General features: G+C 42.3%; 1 protein-coding gene across 1 annotated transcript; it reads left to right on the forward strand.

Moving 5' to 3' along the window:
- Positions 1-5,373: 5,373 nt before the first annotated feature.
- LOC128306435 (gamma-aminobutyric acid receptor subunit beta-like) lies at positions 5,374-8,554 on the forward strand. Its single transcript, XM_053043956.1, has 8 exons — positions 5,374-5,680; positions 5,953-6,056; positions 6,127-6,194; positions 6,278-6,644; positions 6,712-6,827; positions 6,968-7,355; positions 7,455-7,670; positions 7,730-8,554. Exons 1-8 carry the CDS (start codon positions 5,619-5,621, stop codon positions 7,900-7,902), a joined length of 1,494 nt encoding a protein of 497 aa, XP_052899916.1. The 5' UTR covers positions 5,374-5,618; the 3' UTR covers positions 7,903-8,554.
- The last annotated feature ends 5,433 nt before the right edge of the window (positions 8,555-13,987 follow it).

A 13,987-nucleotide genomic window follows, 5' to 3' on the forward strand; every position in this document is an offset into this window, starting at 1 on the left:
ATCGTGCATTTATACCGATTTGCGGTGATTGTTGTACTGCCTGTAACGCTAAATAACAGTTTTGCAAGAAATAAAATATTATGTGTTTCGTTTTGCATACCTTGAGGCGCATGATTAATATTGCAGCAGCTATTACTATTATTGTTACTTTCTAATTTAATTGACTATTGGTTTATTTGCTGCAAACATAAGAGCGGTACATTATTTTGCAAAAAGAAGGGCAGATTTTTTAGTTGTGAATTGTGACTTTACGCCAATTTCGCCTGAATGTATGCAAACTTGATTTTTGGTAATATCTATTTAACCGGGTGTTGGACAGCGTGAGACCATGGTTATGTTATTTTTTCTTTAGAATAGGGTTATGAGGGTTGTTAAAAGCCTGAAACACCAAAGTGTATGACTCCTGAACACTAGAACGACTGCACAAGCTTTTATTGATTGGTATGCTTTATATTAATATAATTATTCCTTCTTTTAGGTTAAAAAAATTAAAAAAAATTGTGTTTCCCCACTACAGATTGCCTCAACAGCACTCATTGAATAACCTATCAATAACAATCAATAAACACTTTATAAGTTTATATTTCTAATGTCTTGTATTGTGTTGCATACTTACAGGGGTACACGTAAGACATAACACGTAAGACATAAACTAATATGACGATTGCAAGAAAAACCATCAATTTGATTCTTTGTTGTACAAGTACAAGTAGCTTAAAAGTCTGCAATTTTGCAAACACGAAGTGCATGATTTAAATTGCAAATTTCGAGAAAACAGATGTATTTTATAACGTTCCTTTATGCTGCAAAATAATAATCTAAGACGCACTGCGATGCTGTGCAAAGAAATGGATTGTTGTATTTTGTTGTTTGTTACAAAGCAGAAAGGTGTTCCATTTATTTACCATCTTGCGGGTGTTGCCGGATCCATTAGGCGATTAGAGTGACGATGTATTCAAACCGCGCAACCTATATCCTGATTCTTCTGAGCGCCACGTTGCGGACAATGTAATCGTGTTTGCGATTGACCATTGTGGATGGTGGTCACAGTCGCAGCATCATCTGTTTCTAGCAAAATCTAGCTCGTACCCGTTACACACAGCTCGCACCCAGTTACAATATCCACCACGGTTTGGCTCATTGTGGTTACAGAAACCGGTAGACAGTTTGTGTGTGTCCCAGTTCAACAACTTAACGCCTAAATGTATGCATGGCAAAACCGTAGCAGATTCCGGCTGCCTTTCCCTCCTGCCCATCGCTACCTTGCTGCTTCACATGTGTTTGACAGTGAGTTTGGATAATTGCAACGTAAAGCAGTGGCATAGATTGCATTCTTTGCCGGGGCTGAAAGATTCTTTCGCCGAGCAGAAATGCCACGGCACGCAAGCATCCACGGGGCGTGTAGCTTCTTGCCAGGTGGCAGTAACAACCGGGTACGGTGGCGGTGTAACATCAGGCAGGCGTGCACCTTTGTTGGCGGGTGAAAGACGTTTTGTTGTCCATATCTTTGGAACCACCACGGTACGTGGGGGCTGTGTCCATGGCATAGATCAAAGGGAAGCACTGGAAGCGTTGAAGATATGCATAGCGGCATAGCCGCATAATCGCACGACAGACCGCACGATACACGGGGATGGGCCAATGAAATCGGGTCAGTTAAATGGTATAATGGTTGTAAAATCGAGCAGATTTTGTTGCTTGATTAAAAGCCTGATTGGAGTTTCTTTTTTTTCGAAGCAAAACATAACGAGAAGATAGTGGAGTGAGGGCCAATACTCACATCTATTACAAAAACCACCAAAGCTACTGGCATCTTCAACATAAACAGCGATACCTGTCAATGCAAACAATATTTCACGCCCATGACGAATGAACCATCAGGGCTGGGCCATCTGGACACATAAAAAAAAGGCCATAAAACACGAAGAAAGTGGAAAACCGATGAATAATTAATTTTAAAATAACGAGAGACAATCCCGAAACAATAAGCAATGACTAAGCACGGCTCTCTTTCTTTTCTTCTCTTTCTCTCTCCTTCTCTCTCTCTCTCTCTATCTATCTGTCTATGTATATATCTAGCTTTAGAAAGAACACACACACAAAATGGGGGTGTAAAAAGTATTGCAAAAACAAAGGAAAGCAATAAAACGTGCCGACAGTCGTGACGAGGCTCAGCAAATACTGGGCGCCTCCATCAATCGATGAAGATGACGGTACGATTGTCGGTGCGAGTTAATGGGTAAAAAGGGGAAGGGAGATGCAAGCTAAAGCATGAAAGTACACAGCCGTTTAAACCGTTCAAACAATGCTGCTTCCAGCTTGACTGATAAAAAATAATTTGTTTAAGAGAGTGCGCCTAAATGTAGGCAATCGGTTGGCAATTATTGAGTTTTTTAAAATTTACACGGTTTGATCTGTGTTTTAAGGCCATAGGATTATTACATTTTGATGTTTTGCAAATCAAATCCTTTTTTACACATAATGGACCGGAACGTTTACGCGATCATGCGTTTTTGTAAGTAGCAGGAAGCTTGCACACCTTAAGCAAATTATTATCCGCCTAGCCAAGGCAAGCACATCCTGCGCCTTAGGGCACATGGGCAATAGCAACAACAGCACAAATACTACAACAAAAAACCACAGTGCAAAAACCGTCCAGGCCCGAAGCATAAAGCACAGTATCCGCCTGGCAGGTTCGTCGGAATCGGAACCGAGGGATTGCATAAATTTTGGCGCATGCGAGAACGGTACGAGCATATGCTGCGTTTCGTATCGGCAGCGGCCACAGCAAAGGATACCGGTGTTACGCGATGTTCTCCAGCGCCAACCGTAAGCTTCCCGGCACCTGTATCCTGTTATCTGAAAAGTCATCTTCTCGAACGTTGTGCTCTCCGGGCAAACATTCTTCTCGCGGATGAAATCTCTCAAACGGCACCCTGTAGCTGTCTCTCTCGCTCTGACCACCGAAAGAAGAGGAGGGAACGGGGGGTGAAAATGGAGGGAAGAATGACAGGAGAATAGAACGGATACGACCTCCTTCCAGCTGGTCCACCGGGAGCAGTGTGGAGTAGCGTCGAAGGATATGGAACCTTTTTTATTCTTCTCCCGCTCATACATCTCGCGACGGTAGTCGCTTCAAACTGCTGAGCAGTCCATTGCCGTTTCGTATACTATGTCTCTTGTTGAGTGTTGCTGCTGTTGCTGTTGTTGTTGTTGTTGTCAGGTTCGTTGGTTGCTGTAATCTCAACTTCCTCCCATTCATCAGTGGTGTGTAAGGGTACCGAAAACTAGAACTCAGATACTGTTTTGCGTTATCACACGAGTGATGTGCAGTCGCACGACGGATGCTGATCGCGCACGGAAAATGTGCTTTGCTCTGTTGTGCCCCAGTGTTCATTAGTGGTAACCATCCTTGTCCAAAGTGTCCTCTAGCTAAGGCGACAACCCGACAACAGTGTGCCAGCGGACTGTGTTCCTTCGAAGGTGCTTATCCCGATTGTTTCTTTATCAGCACACCGGACGCCCGATGTGCTCCGAAACGGATGGGCGCCGTCGTTTGCCATTAGTGGCAGCTTCAAGTTTGCGAGTTTTGAGCGCTAGACAACTGGCGGGATACAATCCTGAGTTGGGGCCGAACCCAAACGTACGGCTCTTTGCCAGTCAGTGTTGTGTATCAGTTTCGTTAGACAGACCACGGTACGTGGATCTTCTGTATTTCAGCAATAGCACCCAAAAGGATGCCTTTGTCCCGATGGGTTCTATGGGTGTTTATGTTGACGCGCGCGCATGTTTGTGTGCCTGTATGTGCGAGTGTGACGGTGTGAAGTTAAGTTGCTAGAAGTTTGGCCCCGTTGGCAAACCTTCACACATTCACGCCTCCGATTGACAAAACGCATCAAGACGAGGCGGGTGGAGTGACAGAATCTTCAAGATTCCACAGCGTTACACGCGTCTTCAACTTCATCTTAGGTTTTAGCGCCCATCAGCGTTAATTGAGCGAGCATGTTTACATAATCCTTTACTGTGATTCAATTATGTAATGCATCAATCAACCCTAACAACCAATTCATTACAGCACTCACACACATGTATACGTGGTTCTCCCTCCAATCCGAAGTACTATGTTGCCATTGCTTTTTTTTCGCTTCCGCTGTGCTAAAGTCGAGAGCAAAGCTGTGAGCGACATGTCAGACAATGATTCGCAAATGAAACGCTGGGTAGGATTTTTGATAAATAAAATAATCCCAACCAGTGCTCGCTCGTCCTTACTTTGAAGGTCCGCCGTGTACGAGCGCACTCCGTGCCCGTGTGTGTTCGTTTCCTTTGTGTGAAAGTCACGTCCGCTGATGGTTCTTTATGTCGTTGCCACGAATCAATCTGGCATATTAAAAAAAAACGGGAGCCTTTTAAGGGAGGGGGTACTGAGGGATGATAAGGGTTGAAAGTGTTGGAAGTAATTCTCGTGCTTTGGCTGTAGCGGCGGGAAGGTTCCGCTAGAGGTCACGGTAATGAACGGGACTGGAAGCAAGTAACGTGCTCAAAGCCACCATTCAGCGAGCTATCAATCATTATTTTAGTTGTGGTGACTTGCGTTACGGCATATTAACTGTTAGATATATTGCACTGCTTTATAGAAAACTATTTCTAACCTGTTGATGGAAAAAAATTTAAAAGCCACGTACCTATCGTACAAACTGCTAAATCAAACTCAATCATTTGCTGCTGGTTTTACTGTCGTTCAAATGGTTTTCCTTTACAACCCCTGAAAGTATGCAATGGCTATTATCGGAGTGATTTTTTGTTTTATTTTGAAACGAGCATTGCATACCTTCAGGCGTAGTGATCATTAAAATTAACAGGATGCCATCTAATTACAGCATTTCTAACTCGCGCACACTTCCTTTCTTTACAGCATCCGAACAACTGAAGCAATTACTTCAGTCCAACACCACACCGTACTGCTGATTGTGCTCGTAGACCTGCTGCTAGCAAGCAATGCACTAAAGTGTAAGTTTCGTTCATTAGCTCACCATCATGCACCTATCGATCATACCGTCCGGAACTAATCGTGCCAGCATCATATGTCCGTGTCTTGCTTCACAGTCCACCGCCTCAACGTATCGTGTCCGGCCCGTTTGCGCGTACTGGTAGGGGCGTAGATGTCGAAGATGCAGCTGCTTGTAGAGCTCTAGCACGATCTCTCACCTGTGTGAGCAAAGCACGCGCCAATAGCGAAGGTTACTATTCACCGTAGTGTGATAAGATTGGCGTGTACAAAACCCCAACTTGAATGCCTCCAACCAATCAAAGCGCCTAACAGTAGGCAATCCGGGCAGCAAATTTATTCCTGCCTTACGCTTATTAATCATCTTCCCATTTGTTGTCCCTAATACAGGTGCGTGTTTGTTGTGTATGTGGGAGTGTGCAAGGCATAATTCATTTAGTGGTAAGCGGTTTTTAACGATACACAAACGATACGAACGGCACGAAAGCCTAACTGCTTGGAATTTGGCAGCACCAGCAGCGTAACGCAACCTGCCGCTATTATCACGCGCTTAGCAGAGCCGAGTTAGCAGCATACGGGGGAAGCGTTAGGCACCGTCAACCAACTATCAAACATGTGGCAAATTCTGATTTTCTGCTTTTTAAACTCAGTACAAAGTATTCATGCATTGCGAAGGTGAGTAAAAGCACAAACAAGCATGTTGTAATTAGCTCTGGACACTCCGAAATGTTTGCTGCACGATGCACATCTGTAAATTTGTCATCCAAATTGCATACCTGCAGGCTTTGGTTAGATGATTAGCATCGGATAATGTAGAATCTTAATAAGCCCCTAAATGTATGCAAGAAATGATTCTTGTTTATCAACAACATTTATCGCTCTTGAACTCCCCTGAACTGTAAAAACGCGTATTGTAGACAGACAGACCATAATGTTCCTCTTTACAGCGTACATCAGAAGTCGATGGCGGCAGGCCGTCTGGAGAATGTAACACAGACAATATCACGTATACTGGAGGGCTATGACATTCGGCTAAGACCAAATTTTGGAGGTGTGTACACCTGAGTACTGCAAGATCGAAAACAAAACATTAATAACAATACACATTCAACAACCCGCAGGTGAACCATTACACGTGGGCATGGACCTTACGATAGCGAGCTTTGATGCCATCTCGGAAGTGAATATGGTGAGTGTAGGGTATAGAGGCCAACCTCTTACATCTGCTGCATATAAAGCTATCCTTACCGCGCCATACCACCTCACCGACAGGATTACACTATCACTATGTACCTAAACCAATACTGGAAGGATGAGCGACTCGCGTTTAACGCGTTCGCCCTCTGGGGAGACAATCAAAAGGATCAAACGGGAGAAATCATGATAGAGGACGACGGTGCGAACGATGTGATTACGCTTTCGGGTGACTTTGCCGAAAAGATATGGGTACCGGACACGTTCTTCGCCAACGATAAGAACAGCTTCCTGCACGATGTAACCGAGCGCAACAAGCTCGTCCGGCTGGCCGGTGACGGTGCGGTGACGTACGGGATGCGCTTCACCACCACGCTCGCCTGCATGATGGACCTGCACTACTATCCGCTAGATTCGCAGAACTGCACGGTGGAAATTGAAAGCTGTAAGGCTAGCGTGGCTTACCAGCTTTTGGTGTGGTGTGGCCTAACGTTTCCTCTTTCTTCCACCAGATGGCTATACCGTTTCGGATGTGGTGATGTACTGGCGGTCCACGCCTATTCGAGGTGTGGAGGAGGCCGAGCTACCACAGTTCACTATTATCGGTTACGAGACGAACGACCGGAAGGTAGGTTGCCGATAGTTGATATCTTGCCTGAAAGTATGCAATCCGCAATACAAATGAAACATTTTTGCAACATTTTGCAAAACGGCTTATGTTATGCAATGCACATTACATAATAATGTTTTTAACCTTTTAACCTTCAGGAAAAATTAGCAACTGGCGTCTACCAACGGTTGTCATTGTCGTTCAAGTTGCAGCGCAACATCGGCTACTTTGTGTTCCAGACGTATCTGCCAAGCATACTGATCGTAATGCTGTCCTGGGTGTCCTTCTGGATCAATCACGAGGCCACTTCCGCCCGCGTTGCGCTCGGCATCACCACCGTGCTGACAATGACCACCATCAGCACCGGTGTACGTAGCTCGCTGCCGCGCATCTCCTATGTGAAGGCGATCGACATCTATCTGGTGATGTGCTTCGTATTTGTGTTTGCCGCGCTGCTAGAGTACGCTGCCGTCAACTACACGTACTGGGGTGCCCGTGCCAAGAAGAAGTGCAAAAAGAACAAGGAAGCCGAGCGGAAGGTGTTCGGTAAGTTGCCCAAATGTATCTGTTGGTTGACGGTATTTAATCTGCCGCTAACGGTCGTTATCTTTGTCGGGGGATTATGTTTTTTTGTGGCCAACACAGGAAAGACAGAAAAGACCTCAACCTGCTCCGCAGACGATATTATCGAACTGCAGGACATACGCATGAGCCCAATCGCATCGCTACGTAATCGGCACTACTCGAACACGATCACCACGACCGACAGTGTCGATTCCACCAAGTTTCCGCCAAGCTTCCGCATCGCCAGATCGTACGGATCGAGTACACGTAGTGGTCTCCGGTATCGCAGTTCTAGAGGTTTGCATTAAATTTGCTCGATACCTTTTCAAATCTCACCATGTTGTTGCGTTCCACAGGTCAGGGTAGGCCCAAGATGTTGCATGCGATCAAGCGAGGCGCCTCCGTCATCAAAGCGTCCATACCGAAGATTAAGGATGTGAACGTGATCGATAAGTACTCACGGGTCATCTTTCCCGTGAGCTTTGCTGCCTTTAACGCCGGCTACTGGATATTCTACGTGCTCGAGTGACCCACAGTCAACTAAGAGCGCAGCAGGCATTTACTAGCAGCCGTAGTAGATCACGCTCTGTAGAAACACATCTCCCGCATGGTCCAGAAATGTCCCCACGTACACCCAAAGCAGGATGAACTCAAATTATCCGGAGAGAGAGAGATATTGCGAGTGGAAGATGAAAGCAACTTGTTGTGCGGTGCAAGAGAAGACAAAGCAGCCAACAGATGTGTTCCCAGTCTTGTTTCGGCCCAACCCCATTTCTCTTCCCATTGCATCTATTTGATCGACCGCTCGTAAACGGAACTATTTGAAGTGTTGAGCTCAGACAGCAAAAAACAACAACTGCAACTCCTGTTGTTGAGCAATTTCACTGGTAGTAAAAGGGGCAAAGTAGATGAAATCATTATACGACATGAAGAAACAAAACAGTTTAGGCAAAATTAAGGCTTCACGAATTTGTAAAAAACAATTAATCAAAAATAATCAAAGATGCAGTCATATTATTTTTCCAAAAACCTCACAAACACACAAAAGTAAAGAATACTACATTAAAAAAAACATCAAAACATCTTACTTATTGCGAGTTTTATCTGTTTGATTCAGTTTTGTGTTGAATGGCAGCATATCCTGATGAGAACGCATGTCTTTGCTATGCAAATTGCAGTATTGTGTCCAAGTTGCGCGCCATCTACCGGGAAGCGCGTGAATTGTGCGTGCTCGGCTGGTACCAGGTGTCACCTCTTAAAACATGCTCTCCTGGTATCGGAAATCTGAAAACAACTGGTTTGTATAGAATTTCGTACCAGCCGACGGAAAGTTTCGCCGAGAGATGAGGGATACTTCCCATTTCATCTATCTTCCTTACAATAGTGATCAGTACTGCGGTAAGTTAACATTTAAAATACATTTATTAATATTTAATTTTTCTTTTCTCTTTATCATTACAATGTTATTCAGTTTTTCTTAGTAGTTTGTTCATACGTCACTGCAATTCCCCGTTCCTTTCTGCCTACCGTATCACTGCCCTCCCTTGCCTACCGTACACACATACGACAATACAGCCGAGTCGCCCCGGACTTTGTCCACGATACGACCCGATCATAACATACGCTCCTTTGGTGAGCTCAGCACCCACCATCATCCATCCAATGGCTGTAAGGTGTTTGTGTGAATAGATGCAAGTGTCGGTGTATGTGTTGAGTGTGTTGTGAATTATCAGCATCTGACCTAGATTATACCCTGCGGTAGAATATCCTATTTGCCTGTTCCTTTATTTTCCAGTCAATTAGCTAAGTAATAGCTGTGGTCTGCATAGTTAGTTTGTGTTTTAGTATGCATGTGTAATCATAAAGATATTTTTTTCCTGTGTGTCATGGATGTGTGTGTATGTGTGTGAGAGAGAATGAGTGTATTTTTACCAGAGCAAATTAGCGTATAATCAGGAAACGCGTAAACTGAGCAAATAAAGATCACAATAATAATCCGCCATTAGTAAACAACGTCATGCTGTTACTGTGTATAGAGAAATATAAAAGCAAAGCTTATTTAACTTATCACAAACGAACCATAATTAAACCATTTGATACGAGTTCCTTATTCAGAGCCCTTTTGCATACAGTTCGTTGTCACTCAAACCAAACGTCCATTTTCTAAATTCTACCAGCACAAAAAAACACGTATACTAACGTGCGCATTTGACAGTTGACGTTTCAAACAACCGTTCCAACTTTCCAACCGAGCGCTATTGACATGCGGCTCTATCGCTCTAAACAAAACAAAAACTACTAAACAGCAAACAAACTGAACCATCGAATCATTCGCAAAACAAAACCATAAGTCCGGCAACAATAACGGCAACATTATGAGTACCATAACCAGTTCACTAAACGTACAACTGTTAAAATGTTTAGTATGCATATGTGTTATAAATGTGTGTGTGGCCACTGGCTGTTACAAAAATTACCTTCCTAGGTAATCGATTCCTCTTTGTTGATGTACAATGTCATCTCCAATATCCATTCATTCTTTATCTTTCTTTCTCTCTCTCTCTCTCTCTCTCTCTCTCTCTCTCTCTTTCTCTCTATCTCTCTCGCTCTCTGTAACACTATACTCTCTTCGCCTGTTTGTTGTTATCTTTTTTGTGTTCGTTTGCGCAATCCCAATTGTTTCTTTCTTTCACACAAGGTTATTGTTGTTTGTTTTAATCTTGTTCATTTTCTTCATATGATGGTAATTTTGTTTCACTTCTTTCCCGTTACTTCGGTTGCTTTTAGTTGAGCTTATTGGTGTGTCATGATTCCTTAACATATTTCCTTGTTTTCGTTTTGTGTTTTTTTTGTGTAAGTGTTTGTTTGTTTGTTTGTTTGTTTGTTTGAGTTTTTGTGTGGTTTGTGTTTGTAAATTCCTAATATACATTGATTTAAGAATTTTTGCACCCCCTTTGTTTTAGCATTTTGCAAACATTTTCTTTCACTGCATTTTCTTTGTTTTCGATCGTTTGCCTTCCTTGCACGAGTCCTTTTTTTTGTTTTGTTTTGCTTGTCATTTCTCTTCTTTGTAGTTTTAAACGAGTTTTCTTTTTTGTTCCTAATAAATGCAGTACTATTCACTTTTTTTTGTTTGGTTTTCTTTAAAAATATAAATATCATCTGAATCTTTGCGAGTTAGACTCACTGACCGCCACGTTTGGTTTTCTTATGCCCAATTCATCCCCTTTTTGTTTGTGTTTCGTTTTCTTTCGTTTTGTTGCTGCTTCGATTTTGTCGACATGCTGTCCTCTTACCATTTTTTGCCCATTGTTTTTTTTGTTGTGTGGTTTTACTACGGATCTTGGCTATGCCCTCTTCGAGGATATCAAATTTAATAATTCTCATTATATTCAAACTTACGTTAGGTGTAGCTTTTGCAGCTCATTCGATCGTTAATTCATTCTTCGACTCTCTTTCACTCGCATGTAAATGTGATTTTGTTGTTTAGCTTTTGTAACTGTTTCGTCTAGGTTCTCGGGTTTTTCGCTACTGTTCAATCGGAATTTGCATTCTATCAATTCTTGTTCCAGCGTTCTGTTTTTACCCACAACACACTTTGCATGTATCATAGCGAAATCTATCAAGTATATATGTTTGTCCTGTCGAGTTGCATGTTTTTGGTTTCTCTCTCTCTCTCGCCCTCTCCTCTCTCTCTCTCTCTCTCTCTGTTTTCCTCTCTCTTTTTCTTCTCATATGTGTAATAGCAAAATCATATGCTTTCACGCTAAATGCATTGCGTAGATGTTTTTTTTCCGGGTTTGTCCTTACTGTCCACTTTAACTGGACCTCTTATATATTTAGAAATGATGTTTTTAAAATGAGCATCAAACAAGAGATTGTGATTAAGCGCAAGGGCTCTATCTCTGTCTCTCTCTCTTTCTCTATCTCCCCTGTTTTTTTCACAAGCCAGTTAATAACCCTGCCAAATCTTGTATCCCCTATATCACTATATAAGGTAGTAATAAATTATTCACATCCGTTTTACAATCATAATTCAATTACGTTAGCATTTGGAACGCTCTACGCTATAGTTTTCTTTGTTATGGTTTTCCCTCTTCCCAATCTCTTATACTAAATCTCAGTTGTCTTTATCCGTCGCGAACATCTCTGCGGTAATAAAATTTGTAGAGCCTGGCGCAAATTTCATCCTGGAGAGACCGGTTCGCTACCTACCATTTCTCTGACGGTTGTTTTTCCCTCCCCACATTTGTTTTTCATTTTGTTTGGGTTTTTGTATGTGTGTGTGTGTGTTTGTTTTTTACATATATAAACTGGGACGGCCGATTTGTAACCTTCCCGATGATATTCATATACTAACTTTAAAAAAGGAAATCAGAAAAATAAATGCAATAGCCTAAACATTAACGTTACCCATCTGCATTCCACACTTGTAATATATCAGCATCAATGGAAGCGAGGTAAGATACATCCCGTTTAGAGCCTCTTTGGTGAATTATCTCCTCATTTCAATCGCTGCGATATATATCGTTTACCATCGTTACAAGTTCAACTTGTCCGCAGCGTCCCAAATATGGTTACGTTTGTTTTTCTCTTAATTTATTACTTACCCAGATATCCGTACGTCTCTACGTTTGCACTAAAACGCGCATGCTGATAATGCGATCGGATTCAAAAAAATGCATGAAATATGCGGGTTTTTTTGACATTTGTTCACTTAGTGGTTGTTTTCACCCTTCAGCATCTTGCTACACTTCATCCAAGTACTAACACAGATGGCAGCTGTCACATACGCAGCCGTGCTATCGCTGCAACCTTTCGTTTACGCACCTTAAGGTAATAACATGAGCCAAAGTACACGTAAAACAAACAGTATATCTATGGCAGGAAAACAAATAAATGGTAACGAAAGTACAAAAACAACAGGTACGCCACTCGACGCCGTCACCCATCGTAAACCGTGGTGATGTGGAAAACCTGCTCATTATGAACCTCAATTTAGAGCCCCTTGATTGAGGCACCAGAGCGTAGCTTTTCGCAGCAACGGTTTAGATAGTTGTGCTAAGTGGCTTCCCCCTTCTTATCTATAGATTGTTGACATTTAAGGAAAAAACACGTTAAACACCATCTTGTAGAATGTATGTAGAAATTACCCACCGCATTTGAAGTACTTCATGGAGAAAGTAACTCAGTGCGTTCGGGCGCTTCTTCGCTCACCTCTTGTAACCCTCTGTAGCTGTGTTTGTGAGAGTGTGTGAATGAATTAGAAAAAATCAAGCAATCATCAGGCAATCATCATTCAGAGCTTCCAACACCAAAGCATTATCAACAAAACAATATTCTATTGTTTGACAACAAAATAGCCAATTATCTAACCGTATCATGCCATAATTAAATTGAACTATTCCGAGCTTAACTGTTCTAGAGACCCGCGAGCGTAAGCAAACGCCAGTATAGCTCAGTTACAGGAGCAAACAGGTTCAATGAAATAATAATGATGTCATGCAGAATGAACTGCAAACACTAGCTTAAAGTAGCTCAATCGAGTTATTTATAGCAGCTGGTTTGCAATAAATAAAGCACAATATGATCAATATTTCACTTTTTCTTTCCGCTATAAATTGAGCTACAACGGGTTTGCTCACATAAAGTGGAGCTATAATAAGTATGCTCGCTTGTTCGTCGTACTGTTAAGCTCAAATTTAGCAAACAGAAATGCATTGCTACACATAAACTTAAATCCAAACAAATAAATAAATTTAAACAGAAAGAAATCCGTTGATAATTTACTGAACCACTTCCAAAAAAGAATTTTCACTAACGCCACTGTGAAGGTAGCTCAGTTGTTGCTCAAAATCATTAGCTTGTCTGTATATGTCCATATTTGTGTGTATGTGTGTAAGCATGCATGAATGCAAGGAAAAAAACAAAGTACTTTGTGTGTACATGTGTCGTTGTAGTGTTGTGCAGTATTTACAATAAATTTATCAATCCCTTTTCCTATTCATCCCGTATCGCACCCAATGTGGATCCACAAACACACATACAAATATAGGTTTTGGGTACCACGAGGTATTTGTACGGGAATAACCATTCGACAACAGAAACATGATAAACGATGTGCCCAACTCCAGCCAATCGCCCGAGGTATATCCAAGGACCTTCACCTGCTGTGACCGTAAAGATCGTAAAGCTTCTCCAGCGCCCCTTTTCAGTGCCGTAACTAACCGCACCGGGTGTGTGGGTGTATGTGTTTTGGTTTTGTTTTCTTCTTCTTCAATCCCTCTCCCTTTCGTTTTAAACTAGATACATACATCGATAATCAGTCAATAGTTTCAACATGCTAACTGAGCGCTTGTAGATCAAACAAATGTACTTAGGAAAAATGAATCTAAACATACACAGAAACGTGTCTTCGTGCGTACTACCACGAACGGACAATTCACAGCATTCTGCACTACGCCATATGCACAGTACCATTACAATAAACCATGTGGCGCCATTTTGAAACGCGAGTGTTTTGTGCACACTCGGTTTCTGCTACATTTGGCACTGGAAATATCGTCCACATCTTCATCTAAATGTATCGCCTACTAATAACGTAGTTAGCTCTC

This window comes from Anopheles moucheti, chromosome X (genome assembly GCF_943734755.1).
Source record: "Anopheles moucheti chromosome X, idAnoMoucSN_F20_07, whole genome shotgun sequence".
NCBI lineage: Eukaryota > Metazoa > Arthropoda > Insecta > Diptera > Culicidae > Anopheles > Anopheles moucheti.